Source organism: Panthera onca, chromosome A2, assembly GCF_046562875.1.
Source record: "Panthera onca isolate mPanOnc1 chromosome A2, mPanOnc1 haplotype 2, whole genome shotgun sequence".
In the NCBI taxonomy this organism is placed as follows: domain Eukaryota; kingdom Metazoa; phylum Chordata; class Mammalia; order Carnivora; family Felidae; genus Panthera; species Panthera onca.
In genome coordinates, this window is record NC_138340.1 from 52,273,585 (window position 1) to 52,301,436 (window position 27,852).

At 47.4% G+C, this 27,852-nt stretch overlaps 1 protein-coding gene across 1 annotated transcript in view; it reads left to right on the plus strand.

Moving 5' to 3' along the window:
* Window positions 1-742: 742 nt before the first annotated feature.
* The window catches only part of SLC6A11 (solute carrier family 6 member 11), a 135,945-nt gene continuing 108,835 nt past the window's right edge, over window positions 743-27,852 (plus strand). Inside the window, exons 1-4 of the mRNA XM_060631769.3 lie at window positions 743-1,167; window positions 4,142-4,276; window positions 4,393-4,533; window positions 7,829-7,919. Of these exons, the coding sequence (XP_060487752.1) occupies window positions 906-1,167; window positions 4,142-4,276; window positions 4,393-4,533; window positions 7,829-7,919 (629 nt within the window). The 5' untranslated portion in view covers window positions 743-905. The remainder of the gene's footprint in view (window positions 1,168-4,141; window positions 4,277-4,392; window positions 4,534-7,828; window positions 7,920-27,852) is intronic.

Consider the following 27,852-nt stretch of genomic DNA (forward strand, 5'->3'; position numbering starts at 1 on the left):
GGTCAGATGACTTCACACAGCTCAGACAGGTGGAGTGTGAGATTCAACTTGTGTTTGCCTGTCATCAGACAGATGCCCTTAACTGCCACACTGTCCTGCCTCCTTGTGTTTAGAACAGTGAGCACGAGGATGAACAAGACATGAAGGTGTACCCATCCTATGGGAGCTCACAAACCTTGAGAAGTGGGAAGAAATTGAGTTCATTTACTCCCTGTTACCTTCAGGTGTGGTCTCCGGACCAGCAGCATCCACAGCACTTGGGTGCTTGTTAGAAACGCAGAAGCTCCAGCCCAGCTCGACCCCCTGGATCAGGATCTGCAGGGACCCGCAGGTGCTTGGTGTGCACCTTAAAGTTGGAGATGCCTGGTCTAGAGCCCACTTCTCTTATTAGATAGAGATGGGCAACCGAGGCCCAAGCTGTTGGAGATTACAGTGAGTGGTGGAATTTGGGGGTTTGGCGTCAGCAGCCCAACCTAGGCCTGAATGGGCGCTTCCACTCTTGTGCTGAGGCCAGTAGGAAGGAGAACAGGAAGGGCGCGCAAGGTGCTCGGCGCGCGCAAGGTGCTCGGCGCGCGCAAGGTGCTCGGCGCGCGCAAGGTGCTCGGCGCGCGCAAGGTGCTCGGCGCGCGCAAGGTGCTCGGCGCGCGCAAGGTGCTCGGCGCGCGCAAGGTGCTCGGCGCGCGCAAGGTGCTCGCGGGCTCCCGGGCCCTGCCGGGCTGAGGCGGCGTGGGCGCCCTGAGGGCCGGGCCGCCGCGCCGCGTCCCGGTCCCCGCGCTGGCCCGGCCCGGCCCCTCAGCTCCACCCCCTGCCTCCCCCCTCCCGCCCGCTCGCGCCTCCTGAAAAGCCAGCCCGCCCGGGGCGGCGGCGCATAGCCGGGCCCGGCGCACGAGGCAGCCAGCGCGGCCATGACGGCGGAGAAGGCGCTGCCTCTGGGCAATGGGAAGGCTGCCGAGGAGGCGCGGGAGTCTGAGGCGCTGGGAGGCGGCGGCGGCGGCTGCAGCGGGGGCGCGGCGCCCGCGCGCGACCCGCGCGACAAGCGCGACAAGGCGGTCCACGAGCGCGGCCACTGGAACAACAAGGTGGAGTTCGTGCTGAGCGTGGCTGGGGAGATCATCGGGCTGGGGAACGTGTGGCGCTTCCCTTACCTGTGCTACAAGAACGGAGGAGGTGAGGCGGCGCGCGCGGCGTGAGCGGGAATGAGGAGGGGAAAGCGGCCCGGTGGGGGCGGGGAGCAAGGGGGTGAGCGAGTGACCCCTCCCGCGCCTGCGTGTAGCGGGACCCTCGTGGGGAGTGCCTGCCTTGGGCCACCTGGCGCGTGAGCTCTCCCGGGGCTAGGCTCGCCTGTCCCGGGGCGCATGTGCACGTTTCTTCGCACCTGAATGTGCCGCCTGCCAGCACGCGAGGACGTGGTCGCCAGGTGTGTTCTGAGCCAGCGTCGGGTGGAGGCCCATGCTGGGAGCCCTTCCTTGCTTTTGAGACGTGCCTTAGCGTCTGGGGCAGGAGACAGCCCCTTGGAGCCTCAGCTTCCCCAACTGGAAACCAGTGTGAAGGAAAAGGACTCTGATCAGGATCCGTGTAGGCTGGGGTTCTGAGCACTTAGTGAAATGCCAGACTCAGCTTTCCCTCCATCATCTCATTTCATCCTTAAAGTCATCTCTGCAGGCAGTGGCAAACCCATTTTGCAGATGAGGATGCAAAGGGTCAGAGAAGTAACCCCATAAAGAGATAAAGATGGGATTCTGACACCAAGGCCTTGTTTTAAACTGGGATTGGACTGACAACAGGGAGGACTTTTGGGCGAGGTGTTGATGTTTGATTGCCCGCCCCGTCTTTCATTTGCCCTTAAGGCCTTTACTAGGTCCTCTTTTCGGGCCTATCTGGCGGAAGCACTGGCACCAAGCGGTTTCTTTCACTGGTGTCAGAGACACGGACAAAGAGCAACGACACTGATTTAATGTTTAGGAGATGCTTCGAGACTGTGGAGTGGGGGACAGGGAGAGGAAGGTGATGAGAGAGTTGTTCCTAGTGACTTGTCCGAGTCAGTTTGGTGGAGATTCTGCAGTGAATCCTCAAATCTTTCAGCTGAAGGACTTTAGGAGCCTCCACCTGTCCTATCAGCAGGACAGATGGTAGGGTGTGTGGCAAGGGACCTTGTGAAACCTTCGTGGGTGGCACAGTTTCTCCCAGGAAAAGCTTGTGTCCATGTATTCCTCTCTCTTTGCTGTGCCCCTGCCCCTCTAGCAGATTCCCAAGACCCCAGTGGAGGTGGCTCAGAAGTTGGCTGGCAGGGACCACACTGTTAGGCCGCTCGGAGTAGGACTTCCTGTTCGAGCAGCTGCAGGGAGAGCGAGAAGGGTACTGCTTGGCCCAGGCCCTTTCTTTGGAGACATTCATCCTGAAAGCCCAGGCTGCTCCAAGCCTGCTCTGCACTGGTAATGAAGTGGCCGCCGGTGTTGGTGGCTTGGCACTGGGGACAGAGGGAGTGGACTTGGAGACCTGGAACGTGCCCTGTGGCCTCAGCTGAGTTCTGCCTTTTTGCAGATTCAGACTTTATTAGCTGCCATGTCTTCTTAGAAACCCGTGGAAACCCTGTTTAGGGTAGTCCCAGGCAAAAATCGTTTTAGCATCTTTTTTTTTTTTTTAATACAGGAAATTGTTATACCAAAACAATGCATTCCTAAAAGGAGGAGACAGAGTAAATTGGGTTAATTACAAATTCTGCACAGATTAAAAGAAAAAAAAGTTGCAGTGAGTAAAATTTAAAAATTAGGTTTTTTTTTTTAACTCGCCAAGAGTCCCCATTGGGCACACAAATATCCTGATTTAATTGAGGTGGTTATCTTGAGTACTAGCTTTGCGAATACATGGGCTAGAAGTCTTTCAGAAAGTGCTGTTAGGTTCTAGAGGGTTCACAGCATGTTAGCGAACCTGTTGTAGCTTCTTCTAATCACTTAAATTTATATTCAGCAAACAGACCGTCTTGTTCCTTTCACACACTTTTTGCCTTCTGATATAGCTGGAGTATCTGATTATCCACTGCTTGCCTTTAAAAAAAAAAAAATCTATACAATTCTATTCATAGATCCCAGCAATAGTTTAAAGGATTTCTTTCCCAATGTGAAACTAAGAAAACGAAAACAGCAACAACAACGACAACAAAACAGTATCTTGCCCCCAAAAGCTTTTCAAAGAGGCTTTCAAAATTTGATGGATGTGGTCCTACTATCAGGTTTGATCAAAATTGTTGCTATTAGTTCTAAGGCTGAAGAGACTTCATTTAGCAAAAAGCAATTTCAGTTAAAGCCTTCATTTGTTAGATCAGATCGTGAGGAATAGCATGTGTTTCCAAGCTTTGTTACTAAACAGGTGAGAGGGAATGAGGGATTTGGAAAATCCTTTTCTGGTTATAGTAGCTCATGCTCACCTGAGTTATTTCATTTGTTTCAAAGAAAGGCCCAGGTAGTGGGTATTGTGTACCAGGATAGGAGCACTAAAGCTTATGGCGGTCTTTCTCAGATTGATTCAGTCAGCCTTCTGGAGAGATAGATACTTGTTGCAAACCCCTTATAAGTCAACTCCATAGCTGGGTCTCATGTACTGGGGCGCCATATTGCTAATAGCACATCTCCTTGAGAATGCTTTTCTTAATGAAAAAGATTTTTTTTTTTTTTGCAGATCACTTCCAAAGTAAATAGGAAGAAGGGGTCCCCTTCACCTAGCCTGTTGAGGTTACTTTAGGATAAAAAAGAAGAATAATGTTCAGGGAGAGAATGGATTTAACCTAGAGAGTGCTAGAGAGTGAAATATATACATTATAGAATTAAGCAAAGAGAACACTTCCTTTTTACATTATCATCTTAGATGCACAACATTTCTGTGAGATAAGTGGTACGGATGTTAAATATTAAAAGCCCTATTTTACAGATGAACAAGTTGAGGCTGGGAGATGTGAGGTAGTTGTGCAGAGAGCACAAACCCAGGGCCATGTTTTCTGACTATGGTCGTCAAGATGTGAACTTGACCTCAAGCTCAGTGAACATTATGTCTTGCGCGTAGTAGGTGATTATTAAAGATTTCTTGTGCTGAACTCGAAATAGTAGAGGCAATTTTAACCTCATTCCCTTACTTTGCATCCTTGTAGGGGCGTTCCTGATTCCCTATGTGGTGTTTTTTATTTGCTGTGGAATTCCTGTTTTTTTCTTGGAAACAGCTCTGGGACAGTTCACGAGTGAAGGTGGCATTACATGTTGGAGGAAAGTTTGCCCTTTGTTTGAAGGTAAGCACTGAGTTCAAGAATGAAATGGTGCCTGGGTGATGTCAGGCTGTGAAAGGCAGCTGAGACTGTTTTAACAAGGTGGTAAGAGACCCACATCACTCCCTTTGTTCTTTCAGGCATTGGCTATGCAACACAGGTGATCGAGGCCCATCTAAACGTGTACTACATCATTATCCTGGCATGGGCCATTTTCTACCTGAGCAACTGCTTCACCACCGAGCTCCCCTGGGCTACCTGTGGGCATGAGTGGAACACAGGTATGGTCCCCAGGGAGGGTCTCTCTGCAGGTCCTGCTGGGGGACCAGGGATTGGGGGTATGCCCTTGTCCTGGACATCAATCCTGGCCTCTTGACATGAATCCAGATTCCACTGAAACTGGAGATCAGTTCTGCACTGGGTCTGGTTGCCCTGGCTCAGTAATTGGCATGGGTAGAAGAATGGTGATGTTCTTTCCTCGCTTTGCTGAATACAGAGACTGAGCCCTTTGTGGGCAGAGAGAGGTTCAGGCTCTAGTTCCAGCCAGGCCCCTCTGGGTGTCAGATTTTCCTCTGTAAAATGAACGGGTTAGGCTAGATCAAGGGTTGCAAACCATGGGCCTGTAGACCAGTTAGGCTTTAACTCAGTGATCAGTGAATTTCAAAAATGTGTTTGGTTGCCAAAATTTAAAAACCAGAAGACCTCACATGAAAATCCAGATTTCCCGCTTCTCTTGAAAAAATAAATAAATAAAAGATCTGGCAATAGCAGACCCACATTCTCACAGTCTTGCTTGACAGCAGCTGGGGCTGATAAGCAGTTGTCTTTGGATAAGGCATCTGTCCACAAGTTGGCCACAGTCTCCACTCAGCTCACATTGCTTATTTACTTTCCCAATCTAACCCAGGTAGAAATTTGAATGTACCACTCTCCCACTTCCTTGAATGGATAACTCTTTAGATTACTTTGGATTCTAATGTGCTGTTTGCTTTTCAATTTGTCCATCCTATCAAGATGGTGTCTTAAAATCCAGGGAAAGCAACAACATATTTATTCCCTATCTGTGATGGCTGTGCCCAGAGCAGACCTCGCTGATTGACTGTAGAACTCTATCCTTTTGAGCCTAGTCTTGGCCTCAGAACCCTTCTCAGCAGTGCTCCAGGCAGCCACTGCCTTTTGACTGGAATGAACACACATGCTTTAAGCTGTTCACCATCTGTGTTATAACCTGTGGTTAGGTTGTCCCTGGAAGCGTCGTTTCATCCTGCAGGCTGAGGTATGGTAAGATTGGGTGGGATGTTGGTTATCAGCATAAGGAACAGGGAGTAGGGAGTAGTAGGTCTAGAAAGTGCTGTGATGTCACTTCCAGTGCTGTGATGACTGCCCTGCTCCCACTGTTGGATTGTGTGGAGGTCTCACTATCTCTCTTTAGGGCACTGGTTCCTAACCTTTCTTTGGCTGGGGACTTCATAGAGATGTTTATCAAATTAAAATTCAAGGATATATTCTTGGAGGCCTGCAAGTCCTCCATGATAATTTAATTGTGTGTGTTTATTTTGAGGGCACTCTAAAAATACGCACATGTTCTAGATTATCTGCACAACCACCTTCCACCGAGGACAGTCAGGAGACTTCAGTGCCCAGCGTTGTGCGTGTTTACAGTTTAAGATGGGTTCTTGATAAGTAGGATGATGGTGGCCAATGGAGGAGAGCACAGAGATTTAATTTGTAAATGGTGCTTTCGTATTCATCAAAGTCCAGTTAGGAATGCCACAAACTGTAAGAATGAAGATCTTGCGCAAGTGTGACCAGAGGAAAATGATAGTAGAATTGCTTCTCAAATAGCCAGTGGAAGAATAGGCAAGCTGAACTCCACAGACCCTGCCTCCTCCCTTTGGCTCCACTCTCCTGTCAGGAAATCCATTTAATTTCACAAAATGGCATTGTCCTACACATACATTTTATACTATCAGTTTGAATTGTGTTCCGTAGTTGGTATTTAATGCATAAATTTAATTCTGGTTTTATAGTCGTATGAGTACTATAATCACAAGGACTTTATAACTCATTTATTTGTACACAGATGTCATTTTAATAAAAATACCTTGTCAATGTTGGATGTCTGAGAAATTTGTTTACTCTAGGGAAAAAACAAAGAGACACACTGTTTTAGAGACTGATCAAAACTAAGGGCTCCCTTCCCTGGAAAAAGGCATGAGGGTTCCTATAATCTCAGGTTTTCAGACTCCTTTCAGGATGTTGTGGCCCCCACAGACTCCCCCCCCCCTTCCCCCCCCCCCGCTTTCAGAATATGGTTAGTCCTTGCCAGGAGGAGCAGGAAGGAGGCAGACGATTGGGGGACTTTTCCCCAGCAGACGGCAAACCTTTCTCCCACTGGTTTGCAGCCCCCTTTCTCTCCTAGCATGTGAACACTTGTGTTGTGTAAAAATGTCATGTGTGAGAGGTGCTTCCTGCTCCAGAGGCTACAGATGTAGTTGGAGGGTTTGTACCCATGCGAGGAGAGAGCAGTGCCAGAGCGAAGCAGACCACTGACTCCGTGCTGGGTGCAGGGGCTCCAGAGTGAACAGTGCAGCTGCCCTCGGGGAGTTCACAGTCTGGCGCAGAGCTCTGTAAACAGGGGTGCTGTAAAGAGGTGCAGGTTCTGTGGTGGGAAACAGACCTGGGTGATAATCACGAGATGGGGCACTGGCCGGAGTGGACTCCCAGTTCCGTCCCTAACTGACTTTATAGAGGAGGGAGTGGGTAGGGATATGGGTCCCTTGACTGTTCCTGAACCTTAGATTCTCCTCTTCAAAATTAAAGGGAGTTGGAGAAGGTGGTTCCTTGGAGGGTCTTTACATTCTACTTTTCTTAGAATTCAGGGGAGGGAGATAGATGAAGTCTCCCTGGAGGAGGGTGTCAATCTGGGCCTTTAAGATTGAACAGTTGGATATTTTTACTGGAAATTCAACTCCCCCTTGGTCATCAAGTTTCATGAAATGAGACGTTCAATAAATCCTTTCTTGGATTGACCAATCAAGCGAGGGAATGAGGAAGAAAGCAGAAATTCTTTACACCTACAGGCTCACGCCATTTCATCCAGTTCCCACATCTTTATGAGGCAGTTGCGATATCAGTGTCTTCCTATGTGAAGGAAAACGGAGTCTCCAATGCATTACTGTCGTAGGGACACTGTAACCGACTCACTCTTTTAGACCCTCCACCCCTGCTGGGGCCACTGGGCAGGACAGATAAATGCCATGGAGAGGGCTTCTGTAGGGAAGTGGAAAAAAGGAAAGGAAATTCGGAACCGTGCAGGAGGAGAGTTTGATAGGGCATTTGGAGTGGAAGTGAGAGAAGGTGTTGTGCCCCCAAACCTTTCCCTCCTGTTCTAATCAGACCAGACCTCTCATTTAAACTGTAAGTGATCGATTTTCCTCCTCGGTGTTCTCTGAGGCATGTTTGCTTAGAGCGGCTAGTTAAAACCACCTGGTTGCACCATCAGCTTTGAATGTTTCCCAAGGTCCAGCCCTTGCAGAGGTTAATCTTCTCTTTCTTGTCTTGTTTCCACTGTAGAGAATTGTGTGGAGTTCCAGAAACTGAACGTGAGCAACCACAGTCATGTGTCCCTGCAGAACGCCACCTCTCCCGTCATGGAGTTTTGGGAGTAAGTGGAAAGTGACTCGTGTCCCTTGGCCTGTGGGGCCTCTGTCCTGGTTCTGCTCAGTTAACATTGCCCCCACCCTTGGAAAAAGTCTGACCCTTTCTTTCTCTGGCTTCGCACTTCCTGGTTTCTGGGGACGTTTGACTGCTTTGGAAGCCAGTGCGGAGATTTTACACGTTTCCTAAAGGAGCAGCTGAGAGGAATGTTTTCTTGTTCTTTGATGGCATGTCAGCATGCCTGGTTGCTCATTAGGGCAGGAAATTCTTGCTAAAAATGGTAGTTTAAAAAAAAAGGGTTTTTAACAAAAGAGGAGACATAGCATGTTTTGTATAAACTAAGTCAGAAGTGTATTTAGCCTGGAAAGCAGAAGTCTCCAGGGCAGAGAGGGCAGGTTAGCTTTCCTTCAGTACCTGAAGTGTCATGTGCAAAGGAAGCAGGTGAACTTGAATGGATAGAGGTTCTAAAGAGGCAAGTTTAAATGTGCTTAAGGGAGAGGTTAGTTTCATAGTATGGTCTGCAAGTACTTCTGAAGGTTGTGATCACCCAACCCTGAAAGTGTTTACCTGGTGGAGGGTCACTAAGCATTGTTGGGGAGGTGTCTGAATCCACCGACATTACAGGCAGTAATTGTGTGAATGGGCATTTCCCCAGAGGTGGGCATTCTTCATTAACATCCCAAAGGGGTCTGTGACCTGGCAGTTACAGGGCTGCCACGTATGGTTATAGAAGTCGTGCACTGCACAACCCTAGGGGGCCTCATTCATATTGTGAAATGTGTGCTCCAGAATTGTACAGTGCCAACCTGCATAACAGTACACAGCAGCCCTGACTTGGGGTCTTCTGAGGTAGAAGGATCACCTCGTTTTGGGTATTGAAGAGATGTTTCCTCTGTGGGTCAGAGGTTGGGCTAAATGTTTTCTGAGACTATTCAATCTGAAAAAAGTATGGCTTTGTTCAAGAACATTGCCTACCCTAATGCTGATTATAAGTAGGGTAGAGGGGCAGTGGTTTTATGAGTCATTTTAATTCTCTTCCCAGATACCATTCATCTCCTTCCCTCTCTAGAGTTCATGATGCTAAATTTAGACTTATCATTCTCATGTTTATAGTTGGTGTGTGTATGTCATACATATATATACACATTCTATATTAATATGTAATTATAAACTTTAATAAGCTTTTATTATAAAAATTATAAAGCTTTATATAAAATTATAAAATTATAAAAATTTATAAGCTCTATATAAAATTATATATAAACTATTTGTATGTTAGCTATATATATGCTATATATACATCTCCCAAATAGTACCTAGATCTTTGTGGCATACTTACAAGTTTTTTATTGATGGTATCCATTACTTACTTTTCTTACAACTTTGTTCTTTGCTCAGTTTTGGTTTTGGGATGTTCCCCTGTTGATACATGCAGCTTTGGTTCATTTATTTTTTCCTGCCGTATAGTATTTCAATGTATAAAAAGACTACACTGTATTTAGCCAGCTCCTCTTGATGGGCATTTAGACTTTCTCTAGTTTCCCAGTGTTACTAAGAACACTGAATAAATGTCTTGCCCATGCTTCCCTGTGTGCGTGAAGGAAGGTTTCTAGGCCTGTGCCTAAGAGTGGGATTGCTAATGGTAGCGTGCATGTTTATTATCGGTTTTATCAGGTAACGTCCAATTGCTTTCTGAAAGGATTGTTCTAATTTACTTTCCAAACAGTAGTGTATGAGAATTCTACTGTTCCATATTCTAGACAGCATTTGGTCTGGTTAATTTTTAAGTTTTGCATCCGACTGTTCTAAATTTGCATTCCTCTAATGACTTGCGAGGTTGAGCACATTTCATGTGTTTTTCCCTATTTGGGTTCCTCATCTGTGAACTTCCCGTTCGCATTCTTTTCTCTTTGGATTGTGTGTCTTTCCTCATGGGTAGGAATTCTTGACACATTCTAGATATTAGTATCTTGACACATTCTAGATATAAATATGCTGCAAATTGCCTTCCCTAGTGTGTGGCTTTTCTTATTTATTTATGGCATTTGGAGTTTTAACTTTATTGAAGTCAAATTTGCCAGTCTGTTCTTTTTGGTTTGCACAGTTGGTATCTTATTTAAGATGTATTTCCCTACCCAAAGTTGGGGGAAAAAATCTTTTATATGTTCTTCTAAAAGTTTTAAAGTTTTGGGGTGCCTGGGTGGCTCACTCGGTTAAGCATCCGACTTCAGCTCAGGTCATGATGTTGCCGTCCGTGAGTTTGAACCCTGCATCAGGCTCTGTGCTGACAGCTCAATGCCTGGAGCCTGCTTCAGATTCTGTGTCTCCCTCTCTCTGCCCCTCCCCTGCTCACTCTGTCTCTTAAAAATGAATAAATGTTAAAAATTTTAAAGTTTTAAAGTTTTGTGTTTTCATATTTAAGAATATAATCTACTTGGAATTTTATTTTTGTACATGGCATGATGTAGGAGTTCAGGGCTGTTGTTGTTTTTTAATACAAATTATCAAATTTTCCAGCCATATTTACTGAATTATTCATCTTTTTCCTATGATTTATAATGCTATCTTCCATACATAGTTATCTTAAAAATACAGGTCTGCTTTGGGGCTCTTGTTCTGTTCCATTTGTCTCTCTAGCTAATTGTGTGTTAATACTACACCCACATTTTTATTGTAAGCCTGGAGCTGGTAAGACATGTGGGGACTTGTCTTTGTTCTTTTCCAAAATTGCCTACCAAATGAATTTTAGACCCAGTTTGTCAGGTTAAACAACAATAAAGAACAAAATAACTTCGTGGGGATTTTGGTAGGAAGTATATTGAATGATTAGGTTAATTAGAAGAAAATTGATATCTTTGTGATTGAGCCTCTCTGTTCATGAACATGGTATAGCCCTCCATTTATTTAGGTTTTTTTTTAATGCCTGATACAATAGTGTTACTTAAATGTTTACAAAGTAGTGGCATTAGAATACCTGATTAGAAATTCAGGTTCTCCATTCCTCCCCAGACCTACTGAGTCATAGTGTCAAATACAGCATACATAAGACATGTGCTAGAGAGAGGATTACTGTGGCAGGTGGACTGGTGTGGCCTTTCCCAGCCCCACTGGGCTATGATTTCCCAGAGGCATACTACAGAGACTTATTTGTGACCTGCATATTTTGAGGGTCTGTAAAACAGGGTCTCTTTGCTCCCTTAGAGAATCGATCCTGAAACCCCACAATGGAGAAGATCTCTGTGTAACTTACATTGTTTCTCACCACTTATTTCCTTTGTGTCATATATAGAAAACCTCAATTAAATCATTTTTTTGTGTGTGTGAAATATGTTTGTTTATTGTCTGTATTCACCAAAAGGTAGTCCTAAAGGAACACCTTGTCTGGCTTTACTTACTACTGCTGGTCTGTGGAAGATCCCCAAGGAATATTTACAGAATGCATAGATGCATGCGAGGAAGACAGGCAGGCAATATTTTCTTGGAAATACTACATGAAAACTCAGAGTGGGTTCTGGCAAGAATTCATCCTGTCACTAAGGTCCCTGGCCAACAGCATCGATTGCTTCCTGGATCCCTTTGCACTATCCATATCATCACCTTATTTGGACACAAAGTGGTGGGAGGAGACAGCATCCTCGTGTGTAACTGAACCTTGTGGCCTACCGCGTGGCCATTCTAGATGAAAGTCCATGGGAGAATGAACCCATGGTTCTAGTTTTCTATTAGATTGCATCTGTATCATCTGTGCAGTGTTGAATTCTACATCCTAAAGGTACTCAGATACCTGTGTGACAATCACCTTTTCATAAGATGCTTTTGTCAGACAGTTCTTTTATGTAGGTATGTATTTATTTTTAATTTTTTAAATGTTCATTTATTTTTGAAAGAGATAGCATGAGCAGGGGAGAGGCAGAGAGAGAGGGAGACACAGAATCGGAAGCAGGATCCAACCTCTGAGCTGTTAGCACAGAGCCTGATGCGAGGCTTGAACTCACGAACTGTGAGATCATGATCTGAGCCGAAATCGGACGCATAACCAACTGAGCCACCCAGGCGCCCCTGTCAGGTGGTTCTAATTCATCTCTTCCCAGAGATGAGCTTGGAAAGGAGACTCTGTGAGATGTTCATAACATCCTATGAAAAGCCACTGGGGCTACATGCATTTGAGAAGGGTTGAAAACTGTGCCCTTTGGCAAGAACATCTGTTGTCTTTGATTAACTCAAATTGCCAAATGTATTTTCCTGTGGAATCATTTGGAGTCGTTCCTTTCTACCCCCACCCTACCCCCACTCCCTGAATGCTAGCTGTCCATGCAGCACAGTTTGACACATACTTTGCTGGGAGGGAGTTCCTCCTTAAATTCAGCTGACAGTTGACTTCTGGGGCTTTGGATGGAGCATGTCTAATTCCTTGCCAGTGTGACAGCTCTTCAAGTATTGTATCAAGTTTCCTCAGAAACATTTCTTCTTTGGTTCTTTGTCCTGTTTCCCTGTGTGGCTGGCTCACGGATGCCCCACCTCAGGGTGCTCCTGGTACCTTTCCTTACTGCCTCTGACCTCATTCAGGCCCACACACTGCTTGGTCCAAATAGACTGCCTTGGCTGCCTGCTCGTTCACTCATTCCATAAATGTGTGAGTTCCTGGTATTCATAGGAAGGACACTGCACGTTTGGAGGAGGCAGAAATGTGGGATGCAACTCTAGCCCTCTAGAAGCGGAGGTGAGACAAGCCCCTAAACGGCCATAAAATCAGGTACAAGGTGTTACTTCCCTGCACATGACTGGCCATAGCTTCACCTTGACCTTGGGCACCTGGCCCAACCCACCCCCTGTCTTACAGGTTCATTTCCCTTTTCAGGGTACAAGTTATTGGCTTAGCCAGTGAGAAAAGGTTGGGCCCTGGGTCAGTCTTGGACTGTGGCTCAAGCAAGGGGCCTATGGGGCAGGGGCAATTTGTCTTTCTCATGTCAGATTTCAAAATTAGGCTGTTCTGGTTTTCTTAGTAACTCATTATGCTTCTGGCATCTGAGCATTTATCTAAATATGTTTGCAGTCCTAAATTTTAAGCCTGTGTCCTCTGCTGGGTTTGAGTACTGCCAAGAGTGTAACCACCGTCGTGGCATCAGGTGGACTTTGGTCTGTCTTCACATCAGGCCTTGGATTCCATTAGTCCACGTGTCTCCAGCAAGTCCATATTTGCTGTGTGTACAATTAAAATCGCTTTTGCGTGGTGTCCATTCAACCAGCATTTGTTGAGCACATACTGTGTGCTGGGCCTGAATTAAGCCCTAAGGGTTTTCAGTTCTGTATCTTTGTTCAGAACGGTGTGGTCTTATCTTTCTGGTGTATCTTCACTGGACAAGGTTTTAAAATTTCATTATTTCTAAATCATGTGGCTACTTGATTTTCTCTGGACACAAAATTTGGGAGGCAGGGGAGCTGGAGTGAAGCCCTGATTCCTGTGGACCCAGGGCCCAGCCCTGGCCTCCCTCTCAGACTCCTTCCCCTCCACCATTGCCCTCCTTCACCTGGCTTTCCTTCTGTCCTTTGTACGTACTTGACCCATGCTCAGTCACAGGTCTTTGTTGTTCCCTTTGTTTGGAAGATTCCTCACCAGATCCTTATGTGTCTGGCTCCTTCTTACCATGAAATCTTCATGCAGATGTCATTTGGGAAGCCCTCTCTGACCATCCCAGCTATATCAGCACTCAGCCCCTCTCAACCCCATAGCTCTGTTTTATTGTCTACGTAGCCCTTACTGAAATCCCTGCATCTTTGCTTATTTTCTCCCTCACTCCATTAGAATGTAAGCCCCATGCCAGGAAGGGCTGCCCTCGTTTGCTCCCTGTTCTGCCAGCACATTCTAGGTGCTTAACAAATATTAGTTGAGATGGGTAAGTGGAAGAGTGAATAAATGAACAGATGTTTCTTTTTAAAAAAATTTTTTTTAACATTTATTGAGAGACAGAGACAGAGCATGAGCGGAGGATGGGTCAGGAAGAGAGGGAGATACAGAATCTCAAGCAGGTTCCAGGCTCTGAGCTGTCAGCACAGAGCCCGATGCGGGGCTCAAACTCACAAACCGCGAGATCAAGACCTGAGCGCAAGTCGGACACTTTACCGACTGAGCCACCCAGGCGCCCCTGGACAGATGTTTCTTAACTCCTCAAAGTTCATTGTCCTCATTTGTAAATTGGAAATGATCATGATAACACTCACCTGCAGGGCTGAGATGAGGATTGAATGGGTCCTCCCCTGTCTTGAGCCCGGTATAGTTTAGACCCTTTGGAAAGGACTGCGTGCAGAAAGAGAATGTTTGTGATTGACTTTCCTATTTGTGAGTTGGAAATTAGTCACATTCCCTGCTTTGCCAGCCTCTCTGGATTTCTGTTGAGGATTAAAGGGGAGAACACATACTAACTTTGATGGGGTGTAAGTGGGGTGCCCAAGTTAGCTCCTGGTACTGAGGTTTGGTGCCCCACTTCATCCCTGCCTCTACAGGTGTGGATTCATGGCTGATCCTCATGCAGCGTCAGCCTGTGTGTCTGAAGCAGCCATAGTGCCTCCTACTGCAGGTTCAGAAATGCCCCCCGACCCTTCCCTAAGTCAGAACCCAGCACTGCATGGCACCGTCTACTCCTGCTAGTTTGGAGTACTCCACTCCCAGTGTATTACCTCCTTGACGTGCACAGTGTAGACTTGAGCGGCAAGTTCTAGAATCCAGTTTAAGTCATCGCTTCCTCTACCAGCCCAGTGCATGACCCTGGGCAACTTACCCTCCTAAACCTCCATCTGCTTCTCTGAAGATGGGAGGGTCATAGGACCTAACTGTCAGGGTTTTCAGTAGTGTTAGAAGAGATGAGGCCTGTATGCTTTCCCGGTGGCAAGTGTTCAATATGTGGTAGCTAATTTTTACAAGGAAGATGTCATCCACATCTTTGAAAGTCTGCGTGGATTCTTTTAAACATTCTTAGAGAAGTCTCATCAGCCAGGTCTGTATGCCCCTCATGGTGGACCTGGAGAACTCTCAGTGCATTTTCTTCACCTGGTTGTTCTTTTGACATTTTCTGAGAACCTACTAGGTGTTGGACACCTTATCAGTAGTCAGAAACATGAGGGGGCGGTGCTATCTGTCCCCAAAGAAGCACACAGCTTGGTGGGGGAAGCTGGAAAGTAAAGATGTAATAAAATAAAAGATTTTTTGAAATATAAAGCAACAGATACGTGTAGGATGGTTGCATTGGGCCAAGATGAGGAAGACTGGGCTTTGGGGAAAGCTTCGTGGAGTTGATGAGGCTTAGCTGTGTTTTGAAGGGTGAATAGAAGTTTATGTGTTTGCCAGCGGAGTGATTGAATAGCATGCCAGGTGGAGAAATAGCTTAAGCAAGAACCGAAGCAAGACCTGAAGCTAAATGTTGAGGCTTGTAGACTTTACCTGCCATACTACTGCATGTGGAGCCTAGGGAATGGTGGGGGCTTTGCTGAGGAAGTAGGCAGGAGCCAGAGCATCTGGTCAGTCACAAGTCTTTACTGAGTACCTACTATATGTCGGATAGCATTGTAGGTTCTGGGATACGGTATAAACAGAACAACATACTCTCCTGGTGGAGCTGGCTTCGCAGACAATCAAATACACAGAAAGTATTAGGTTAAGTCAGGATCGTTCTGCTGAAGAAAAAGCAGGCAGGGAACAAGAGTGTCACAGGACCAAGGAGGACCTCTTTAAGGAGGTGACATTTGAGCAGGTACCTGAGAAAAGTGAGGGAGGCAGCCATGTGGATGTGGGGGATGAGGCCTCGGGCTGAAGGAGTAGCGGGGGGCTGCGACCCTACAGCGGGAGAATGCTTGAGGTGTTGGGGGAAGAGCCGGCAGCCAGCAAGGCTGGAGCCGAGTGTGAAGGACCTTGGTGCCTTTCCAAAGGGTTTGAAATCATCCCATGGGCTGCCTCCAAAGGCCCCATCCATGGAATAATAGGAGTAAGACAGATCACCCATACTGCCAGGTGGACGCAGGAGGCAGGGCTGGGGGGACACTTTCCTGGTCCAAGTGCATGAAATTGAGTTTTCTGCCGGAGAGAGGGCATGTGGGTGGGAAGGGATGGGCAGAAACAGTGTTGTGAGGATGGTGGTAATTCTGCTTGGCCAATCCGTGCCCTGAGAAAGTAAGAACACGTCCCTATGATCTGTTAATGCCTCCCAGCTACCCGCTGGCACGCATCCGTGGTGGGCTTTTCCTCATGGGGGCGGGGGGAGGCTCCAAATTGGCCTGGACTCTCTCATAGCTTTTACACGGCAGTGGAAGCCAACTTAGCAATAACTCTCAGTGCTTGGGCAGTGTGTCAGCTTTGTCCCCAAAATTCCACTTCTGGAACTTTATCCTACTTGGGTGACCATTCTAGTTATGAACAGCATGCCAATGGCAACATCGTTTGTCGTCGTTGGAAAAAAAAAAAAAGGGACACATGTAAAATGTGATACTGATTAGATACATTGTGGTATCGTCGCAAGAACTGCTAAAAAGGAATGAACAGAAAATGTGTTGATATGGAAAAAAATCTCTAAGGTCAAATTAAGTGGAAAAGGCACAGTGTAGAAAGTTGTATATAATACCATAATTGTAAAAATATATGTACATGCCTTGTTTTCGTAGAATATTTCTGGAACCTTACACAGGAAGCTGTTAAACGTGGTGACCCGAGAGTGGGATGGGGGCACACAGGCATGGAGAAAGAGAGTTTTGTTTGCTTTTAATTTTTTTGTACTATTTGAGTTAAAAAATTAAAACCAGGAACATGATTATTTCATAATTTAAAAAAATAGGAGCTGAGAGGTTACAGAATACATTGTCATTTATGATAATGATCCCTCCTGAGTGACAAATCTTAATCACAGCCCTGGTAGTGAGTTACTTGTCATTATTTATCGTATAAACCGTTTTTCTTAACATTATCTCATTTAATTTTTATATCAGCCCCATGAGATAGGCAGAAGAAAAACAATTCTGTTTTCCCGTTGAACAAACATAATCTTGGAGGAGCTGAGGGATTGCCCAGCTCATACACCAGAACTCAAAACTCCTGGCTCTGGCTGTCCCCAGGGCAGCCCTGGTTTCTCCAGAAGGCGCTGCTCTCCAGTGGGGTTGGGAGGGGCTGCCTCCCCCTACAGATGTTTCCTGTGGACCAGAGGAATTCACCTCCTTCTGTGCTCAATCCTCACCACCAGGGAGGCTCCTGGGGGCCTGAGTTAAGGAGAGCAGGGAGGAGATCACCAGCCCCCTTGCAAGGGAGCAGGCCAGGGCCGCCCTTCCTAGCTCTCAGGAGATGCACCAAAGCAAACCCAAACTGGCACTTTCTGTCCTTTTCCTTGTAATTATTTAATATTTAACTGGTTGCAGAAGTAGTGAATGTTGTAAGTGATTCAAACACAACAGCTACATAAATGAGATACATCTGTGCATCAGATATACATAATTTATAAATATGTGTTTTAGTCCATTTGGGCTGCTATAACAAACATACCACAGATTGGGTGGCTTCTACAACAATTTATTTCTCACAGTTCTGGAGGCTGGAGGTCCAAGATCAAGGTGCTGGTAGATCTGGTGTGTCGTGAAATCTCATTCCTGGTTCATAGGTGGCCATCTTCTCGCTGTGCCTTCACCTGGTGGAAGGGGCAAGAGAACTCTCTGGGCACTCGTCCCATTAGGAGGGCAATACCCTCATGACCTAATCACCTCCCAAAGGCCCTACCTCCTAATACCATCACCCTGGGGGTTAGGGTTTAACATATAATTTGGGGGGACACAAACTTTGAGGCTGTTGTTAACAATTCAGAATCTCTTCCTGTCAGTATTTCCCTATGCATTTAGCTCCATTCTTCTTACCTTTCTTTTTGCTCTGTGTGTTGAAGAAAAGAAATTCCCAGGTTCAGGAATTTAATTCTGTAAAGGTCAGCTCCCTTTTACAGAAGTGGGTTCTCCAGTGGACACTCGATTTCCTTGTTGCAAAAGTAGTCCATGTTTTTTTTTGCAGAAGATGTAGGAAGCATGTTTAAGTAAATAAAGGAAAAAAACACACACGATAGCATTCCAATGTCCACACTGCTGAAGCTGAGAGGGGTTACGTGTCAAAGCCCACTGTTGTGGCTCCCTCGTTTCCTCTAGATCTAGCCTGGTAACCACCCCCGAAGTCAGACCCAGGCCCCCGCTTTCAAGAAGCAGCATGCAGCACCTGTCCCCCACTGACAGTGATAGAGCCCCAAGGTGACGCTCCCACTCCGCCCCCCCCCCCACCAGCGGTAAGCTATCTGCCCTCAGTTGTCAGCCCTGGGGTGCCCGCTCACCCAGAGCCCCTGCCCCAAGAGGGAGCGGTTAACCCTTCTACTGCTGATGCAGTCTGAATGCACCAATGAGCTGAGAGTGGAAGCACTGCTTGTACGCAGAATTACTGAAATGCTCTTTAAAAGAATGGTGATGCGGTATGGGGATGCAGAGACCTGGGCTTTGGGGCCCCAGGACAGGAATTTGAACCCTGTGGCTTCCACTTATGAGCTGTGTGTTCCTTACTTACACCTCCCGGCAACTCACTTTCTTTGCCCGCAGAATGGGAGGCGGAGGAGGAGTAATTCAGCTTATTAGGAAGTGCTGAAGAGCTATGATCTATTATCTTTTGTTCATTGGTGGAGTAAAGATATTTGTATATAAAATCAGCCACGAGTGTGTTTGTATTCACACACAAAAAAATGGTGGATGACTTACACTAAATAATGAGAGGTAGCAATTTAGTGAACCACAGGGCTTTGTCTGAGGTTTCTTTCATGTCTTGATGGTGCAGCAGGGGAAGGGGAAGCCCTGGCCCTGTGCCCTGGCCTGGAGCATGCCCTCCAGCCACGCTTTTTCAATTCCAACCACCCACCCAGGGGATAAATGATGTAACATCACTGTGGGGGTCCTCATCCCACACAGGGGATTCTGAGGCAGAGAGAGGTTAAGGGACTTGTCCAAACTGCCTCTCTTGGCAAGCCAGAACCAGAACTGGGCTGAGAGAAGGACTCTCCACCCCACCCGCGTCCCTTCGCCCCTTCTCCCTTCCATGCTCCTCTTGCCTGTGTCTGAAATGCGGGCAGCTGCCTGTTTTATCTAATGGCAGAATCTGACCGGCATGTCCCTTCTCTTTGCAGGCTGCTGGACCTAGGTCCTTGAAGGAAGAGTTTTTTAGCAGATTGGGGAGAATATAATTGATGCAAGGAGGGAGGAATGAATGGGAATGGGTGAAGAGAAGGCTCTGGTGCCCAGCAAAAACAAAACAAAAGCACCTGTTGGGTTATGTCTTTGCTGGATTTCAAGAGGTTCCTTTAGGAAAATGGTTGAATCGTGATTTTGAAAGAATACTGTTGTTTTCAGCTGAGCCAGATGGTGCTTGTAACACTCAAAGACTCTGATCTACTGTGATGACAGATGTAAATTGATGCTGGCCTCCTGGTGTATAGCTTATGGCCCTGTAGCTGGTGGCACAGGTGTTAATGAATGACTTTAATTCAGGCTCAGGCACAGAATAATGCATAAGGGGCTGTTACCAAATTTCAGTGCATTAACTCTATTCTGGGTGATTTTTTTATGTTTATTTTTTGAGAGAGAGAGAGAGAGAGAGCAGGGGAGGGGCAGATAGAGAGAGGGAGACGCAGAATCCAAAGCAGGCTCCAGGCTCTGAGCTGTCAGCACAGAGCCCCCTGTGGGGCTCGAACCCACAAGCTGTGAGCTCATGACCTGAGTTGAAGTTGGACGTTTAACCAACTGGGCCACCCAGGCATCCCTAGTCCAGATGATATTTAATGAAACCACAAGAAAGTATATGAAACTGTCAAGATGCCTGACACACATGTATCCTCACGTCTGCTCTAGACTGACCCTGGTAGACATCTTGATGGGGAAGAAGCACCAAAGCTGGGGAACCTGACTCTCCCACTTACTGGTGGGGTCCCTGGGCATGTGACTCGGAACCTCTGTTCCCTCGTTGGTGAAATGGTGTACCTGTTCCACCCTTCAAGGTGCTGTCAGTGTGAAGGGACAGTGGTGCATTGTGAGTAGCTGACCAATGGTAGCTCTTCTCACTTCTGCGTCCAGCCTGCCCCCCTTCCCGGTGGATAAGGTGACATTCAAAGGATGGAGGTCTCCTGGTGATAGACACCAGAGATGGGAATAGACCCCTCCTCCCCACTCTGGAGCTCCTTGTCCAGGGCTTTTCCTAATGGCACGTGTGCCTCTCCTGCATGCTGTCCCTCCTTGGCAGACAGTAGCTCTTTGCTAGCCTCGGCACAGAACATCTCAGAGGCACGAGGGGTGGCAAAGATGGTCAGACTTCATCAGAGCTTTTGGTGGCTGGTGATGCAGAGGTGTGGTACTGTGGGGGCCCGTGGGGTGGGGCTGGAAAGGCTTGGGCAGCACTTTTGGGCCATGATGAGTCCTGGTGAGGAGGAGAAAGGGTCAGGAATTGGAGGGTCCTGGGACCCCAGCTGTGGGTGGTGAGATCCTCTCTGCTGCGTGGGACCTAGGTAATACACATGAGGATGCGCTATGTTAAGAACCAGCGGGTTCCCCAAAGCCGTGGCAGCCTCTCTGTTGCTTGGCCTGCCCCTTCTGCACTTTGCCTCCTGACCTGCAGTACCTCTGTTCACGTCTCCCCATGAGGCACAAGTTTTAGGGCTCTTCCCTGAGTTTTGATGCCATAAGAGTCCCTTCTTCTAGACTCACGCTCCTCACTGCCTCCTACTTTCCTGGATCTCACCCTCCAGCCAGGGGGGCACTGGAACAGAACACTGGGGCGCAAGCCCCGTCTGTGATCCAAGGCAAGCTCAGTAATACCTGGAGCCTCAGTTTCCCCTGAACAATGGGAGCAAAACAGGACTAACAGACGCAAGAGTGCCAGTGTGCTGTTCCTAAGTGTGTGTTCTGCGTAATGCCCTTGAGGAAGTATTGCTTTGGAAAGGCAGAAACATGGCACAGTACACTTCTTACTAACAACTTAAAAAAATTTTTTTTTAATGTTTATTTTTGAGAGAGACAGAGAAACAGTGCGAGCAGGGGAGAGGCAGAGAGAAAGAGAGACTCAGAATCTGAAGCAGGCTCCAGGCTCTGAGCTGTCAGCACAGAGCTCGATGAGGGGCTCGAACTCATGAACCACGATATCATGACCTGAGCCAAAGTCGGCCACTTAATTGACTGAGCCACCCAGGCGCCCCCCTTCCTGACAACTTCTTAGTAACTGGGTTACAGTTTACATTCCATAAAGCGCTCCCCTTGTAGGTGCGCAAGTCAGTGATTTTGAATCACTGCCGATCGTGACCTCATCACAATACAGGTTTGGAACATCTCCAGCACGTCATAAGGGCTCTCAGTACCCATTTACACTTCATCTCTCCTTCAGCCTGCAGGCAACCACTCCTCCACTTTCTGTCTCCTTAAATTTGCCTAGTTAGGACTTGGCATATAAATGGAGTCATGCAAGGTCTCACTAACTTCCTTCATTTAGCATGTTTTCAAGGCTCACCCATGTTATCACATGTATCACTTCGTCATAAATAACATTCTTTGTGGCTAAATAACATTCCGTTGTATGGATACACCACATTTTGTCGGTCAGTTAATGGACATTTGGGTGCTTTTCCGTTTTTGGCTATTAGGAATAACCTAGGGGTGGAACCTCTGAGTTGTATGTTTAGCTTTTTAAGAAACTGTCAAACCGTTTTCCATTGTGGCTAAACCAGTTTTGCATTTCCACCAAAAATATATGATGTTCCATTTCTCCACATCCTAGAGGACACTTGTTATTTTGATTACTGCCATCCTGGTAGGTGCACCCAAGTGGATATGAAATAGTATCTCATTGTGGTTTTAGTTTGGCTTTAATGGGGAATACTTCTGAATAAATTTGGGAAACATTGGGTTAATCAGAGTATAAAAGTATCTTTACCACAGGACTCCTTAGAACCTTTAATTTTCTGATGATCATTGAGATTCTCAAAGGAGGGCTACAGTGTACTTCGTTTTCTCCACTGAGGTCCTGGTGAGAACTTTTGAGTGTCTTGAAGGATTGCTGTTCTTTGGAAAGCCTAGAACAGGGTTCTAGAGACCACTGGCCAAACCCCGTCTCCTGCCTATTTTTGTAAATAAAGTTTTGTTGGAAGACAGCCACACTTGTTTATAAATTGTGTATGGCTGCTTTCACACTGCAAAGATAGATAGTTGGGACAGTGACCATATGGCTTGCAGACCCTAAAATATTTACACACTGGCCTTTAAAGAAAGTTTGTTGACCCCTGATCTAGGAGTGCCTGGTGCACAGTAGATGCTCGCTTAACCTTTAGATGAAAGGATGGACTAACCCTTACGATATGGGTAGGGACCAAGAATACACTTTGTGAGGCTTTGTGTTATTTGAGCTGGTGCTTAAAGGACAGGTAGAATTTTTACAGCTTGGGAGAATGAGGAAGAACGAGGAAGAATTCCTTACAGGAATGAATCCTGTAAGGTGGAGAAGTCAAGGTGTGCTTGGGGGCTGATGGGGACTTCCGCATGGCCTAGGGGGATTTCTGCAGTGACAGAAGAAATTGGAGCAGTAGCTCCTGACTCCTCGTGCCAACCTAGGTCATTCTGTAAATGACACAGTTCTGTTCCGTCTTCCCCATGACCAGACAGTGGCTCCAAGCTCTGCCTCTGAAGTCGAACAGGTGAGGCTTCGGATTCTGCCTCAGCCTTCCTGGGCATATTAATTTCCCTAAGCCACACTTTTCCCACTTGTAAAATGGGAACAACTGTTGCCTTTACCTTGGGAGTGAGCATGAGGAAATCCAGGCTATCATGGTCCTTGTTATTTTCTTCATACTCCTGGGTAGTAAGCTCTCCGACAACCTGAGGGGGTGCTCTCTCAGCGCACCCCTGCTTCACTCATCGTTGTGGCTTTAGTCCTTAGGGTACGCGGCATGGAGTTAGCACCTGATAACTATCTGCTGGAAGATGGCATGATGCAGAGGCCTCAGTTGCTTGACAAGGAGGGTCCTTGCCCTGTGCCTCCAGCGGCATTTAGGACCTCTGCTGGGGCTCATAGGAGCAAGTCAGAGCTGGGGGCCTGCACTTCTTTCTTCCCAGAGAAGTGAGAGCAGAACCCCGAAGGCAGAGAAACTCTGGAGGGGGCAGGGAAGGCACATTAGTTTTGGTGATGGGCCCTTTTTTGTTTGTTTGTTGCTTGGGGAGACCAGAAAGGAAGACCAGCAAGGCTATTTATAGCCCAGCCCCTCAGCGCCAGTTTTTAGGGCGGTCTGTGCGTCCCTGGCAACACTTACTCCGTGGCAGGTTAAAGAAAGGTGATGTGTTTGCCGGCCTCGTGCTGGACATCAAGATGAGGCGGCCTCTCCGGCCAGCCAGCCACGCTGGGAGCTGTTCCCACATGGCCTCTCCCAGGCTCTCTGCCGGTGGAAGAGAGGGGCCTGGCTGCCTGCTCCTTCTCTGCTTTCCAGGGTCAGACCATTCCTGGCTCTGCAAGCTAGGGAAGCCCCAGGTGTGAGGCTGTTTCCTCCCCTCCAGACTCAGCCTCTCTATGTATGAGACACTGAGATGGAAATGAGGGTGATGTCTGGAGACTGGATTTGGGAACCCAGCCATTTTCCCTCAGACTGTGAAGGATGGGGGAGAAGCCTTGAGTGAGAGGCATCCTCTTGCTGGGGTCCATTTCTGGCGGGCAGCAGTGGGGGAAAGGGTGTGGGCACCGGAAGAACCTGGTTTCAAGTCCTAATCTGGGCAAGTTCCTTTACCTCACTTGGCCTCAGTTTCCCCACCCATAAAATGGGTCTAATAATACTCTCACAGTGAACTGAATGTAATGAGCTGTATGGCTTTCATGTGGCACCTGCCATAGTCCCCTCTGCTTCCAGCTCCTTCCGGTTCTCTCCTGGCAGTCTCTTAATAACGACAGTTTGTGGGCGCCTGGGTGGCTCAGTGGGTTGAGTGCCAGACTTCGGCTCAGGTCGTGATCTCACGGTTCCTGAGTTCGAGCCCTGCATCTGTTGTCAGCGCAGAGCCCACTTTGGATCCTCTGTCCCCTCTCTCTGCCCCTCCCCTGCTCATGGGCATGTGCTTGCTGTCACTCTCTCAAAAAAAAAAAAAAAAAAAAATAAGGATGGTTTCCTTCCAAACTGGCCTCTTGATTTCCCCAACACATTTACCCCATTATAAGTAAAACAGCTCTTGTGTTCTGTGTGGCCCTTCCAGATACCATGGTCTCTGACCCATAAAAGCCAAACTCACCAGGGTCCCACCAGCATCCCACTGCATGTCTGCTCCTCACTCAGAGCTGTCTGAAGTCTGCCCCACGAGGATCTGTTCTCCCTGCCTCACTCCCACCTTCTGGTCCCAAATCCCCTGACACCCTCCGTCTTGCCAGGCTGCCCTGCAGCACGTGGCAGGTGGACTGCTTCCCCTTCTGGAATGCCCTCCGCCTCCAGGGATGCCGGCTTCTCCTGTTGCTCCCTGCTTTTCTGCTCACACTTGTCTCCCTCCTGCAAGGGCTCCTCCCTTCCTCTCCTGTCCTGTAAATGTTGGGGTTCTGGAGGCTCTGTGCACGTCCTCCCCCTGCCTCCTTCTCCTCCTCCAGCTCTCCCCAGGGAGCCTCATGTGCTCCCAGAACACCCTGATGGCTCAGGTCTGAATCTCCTCCTTGTGTCTCTTTCTTGAGCTTTACACCCAGAGACCCAGTTGCCTCTGGGCATTGCAGCTTCGTAGGTGTCCCACAGGCACCTCAAAATCATCTTGTCTAAAAGATTGGTTCTTCACCTCTTCCTCCTCCAACCTTCTTGACAATTCACTCCTGCTCAGCTAATGACCTGCCCGCCATCCATCCAAGTATGAAGCTGGGTGTCACTTGGGAACCCCCTCTTCCCTCCTACCTGCCACCCCTAGGCAGTCACCTTGTTCCTGTGCTTTTTTCAAGCCCATTTGTTCTCCTCTAGGGCCATTCCCCTACCTTGGTCCAGACCCTCCCTAATTACTATGCAAACTAAGGCAGCCCTGACCCGTTCTACCCTTACTGCCCATTCTTCCCACTGCAGCCAAAGAGAGTCTTCCAGAATATGTATCTGATAGGGTCTCAGTCCTATTTAAGATTCAATGAGGCTCCTGTTGCCCTCAGGATGAAGCCCTAGCCCCTCAGCAAGGCTCATAGTCCAGCTCTGTCGTCACCCCACTTCTCACCCTGGCTTCTGCCGCGCTTACCCAACGTGCCATGCCTTTCCCTGGTCTCACTGAACTTTTGTTCCAGCCTTTTGCCCCTGGTGGCCTTTCTGCCCCAAGTGCTCCCCGCCCTTCTTTGCTGACTCCCTCCTATCCTCCAGGATCTCTCTGGCTCACTCTGATCTCCTGGCTCACTCTGATCTCCGCATCCTGGTATTGGTCAAATCCCCGATGATGGTCCCAATGATTTCTCTGTCTTGATCCTCTCTATGCCCAGTTCTATTTTCTTGTCTGCTTTCCCCATTAGAACATGAGCTCTTTATGGACCCCCGGTGTAACACTGGCACACTAAAGACATCTTACTAAGTGCTACTTGAATAAATTAATAAATTACGAAGGACATGTGCTGCGTACTACCTTTATGTTATATGCAAAAACACGTAAGATAGCTTTGGAGCATGCATTTAATGACAGCTTTCATTAATGAAGAAGAGAAGAAGGCAGTGATTTTAGTGTTACAGGGGAATCTCAGAGCTAGCATTGAGGCTGGAAGTGCAGGCTTTGGAGCCAGGATCCCTAGGTTCAAATCCCAGCTCTGTTGCTTGCTCCTGGTATGACTTTGGGTGAGTTACTGAACCGCTCACACCTCAGTTTCCCCATCTTTGAAATGATGGTGATTCTCTTTACCTCAAGGATTGTTGGGAGGGTTAAATGATGCTTGGAAACCTGTCAAAGGGAGGTATTGTCATTCCCATTTTACAGATGAGGAAGCTGAGACTCAGAGAAGCGATGTCCCTTCCCCAAGGTCATACAGCTGGTAAGGAACAGCGCTCAGTTTGAACCCAGTCCATCTCTACAGGTGCCAGGGGCTGGAGAAGCAGAGGCACCACACTGCCAAGCTCTGGGTAGCTATCTCCAGAAATATTCTACACGTGTGGTCTGAAAAAGATACCTCGTGAAGGACCTGCTCCCATGCCTGGCTCATAGTAGGTGTTCAGAATAACTTGAGTAAATGCCTCCAAAGAGTTCTGTTTAGTCTTCAACATTTCCCGCTCCCTGGACAGTGTCAGGAGGTCTGTTCCTTGGTCCCCTTTTTTTTTGCCAGGGTGTTGGCAGCAAACTCTTCCTTATTCAGACCTTTCTCCTCTCCAGCACTTCATGGGGAGGGTCATTAAGAAAGCTTTTTCCCAGGAAGAGCTGTGCCTTCTCCAAGTCTCCGGAGTTGAGTGCCCCAGCCCCTGGACTCTCAAAGGCTGCCCTTGTGGGTTTCAAAACAACCCACAGCCCTGCAGGCTGAGAACCTGGCCCCTGAGCCTTCTATCTTTAGAAACCCAAGGTCCATTGCTAGTTAGAGTCAGTGCTGGTACAACCTAAAGAAAATAGTTTGAGGATGTTTTCAAATAGTGTCTGGTGAAACAAAAGAGCAATTCATCCTGCGTAGCTTTTAGTAATCTGCTTCCCATTCTGGGAATTAGATTGTTCAATTAAGCGAGAGGGCGCCGAAGCAGGCTGCATGACTCAAAAGTTTGCGGCATCCAAAATGTGGAAGAGAGGGGACCTGAGCCAGCTCCCTCCTGGCTGCTCTGCCCCCTCTGCTGTCCCTCTGTCCCCATGCCGTTTCCAGTTTTCAAGTCCCAGTTCAGAAAACAACTACATCAACAAGAAGGCATATGTGTATGTGCACCCCTGCTAGCTGGGGACCTCATGTAAGTGCTTCTTTAATGAAAAATTCACAGCCTGGAGTGGAATGGGAAAAGCACACCATCTGCACTGGCCCACTTTCTCTCCTGAGCGGGCTTATTTCTTCTTGAATGAGAAGGAATGCCCACCTCAAGGGCATTCAGGATGCTGTCGGGGGCAGTTTGTAAGGTGGTAGATATATGTAGGCTACGAGACTCTTAATCGAGAAACAAGGTCCTTGATGAACACTCTGAGGTTCCCTGCAGAATTTTGAGAGTGAGTGGGTGCATCACAGTATTTTGGGGGAGGAGAAAGTCCAGTCCTTCAGGAGCTTCTCAAAGGATATCAGACCCCATCTCTAGGTCCTCTTCAAAAAATCTATTCAGGTGGGGTGTGTAGGTTATTCCTTCATTGTCAGGAAACTCTACTTCTGTGGTGCTGAGGCCTTCCCACGCATAAGCAATCCTTGGGCGGGTGCAGCAAAATGCAGCTTCGGGGGAGTCGTTCGGCAAAGATCTGGACTCAGTAGGTCTGGGACGAGATGCAGGAATTTTTTTATTTTTAGCAAGCACTCCACAAGGACCGTGCTCTGAGGCCCACTATTCTGTTATGATAATAGATACTCTTGAAGGTTTCATTTAATGGCCTATAGTTTTTAACGGAATTAAAGCCAGAGACTACTAAGCATAAGAAACAAAATTTTAAAAAAAATTGCTGTTACAATGATGTGGCTATCTCCTTCCTTAAAAACTTGGACTTTTTTTTTTTTTTTTGGTCCAACTTATACTTGTAGAGGGCAAAAGCCATACATGCTTTTGTTTTAATTCACAGTTTTAATATAGTGCCTGGTCCATAGTAGGTGCTCAGTAAATGTGTATTTAAGTGGATGTTCGCACTTCTAGCAATAGGTCTGAAAGCTGGTTTCCTTTCAAATAAATCCACACAGCCCAATTTTGTTTGGGGGCCTGCCTGATTTCTCCAGCAGGGGTTGGGGCTGGAGGGAGCCTGTAGACCAGTGCTAATTGGTGTCATTGAGTAATTAA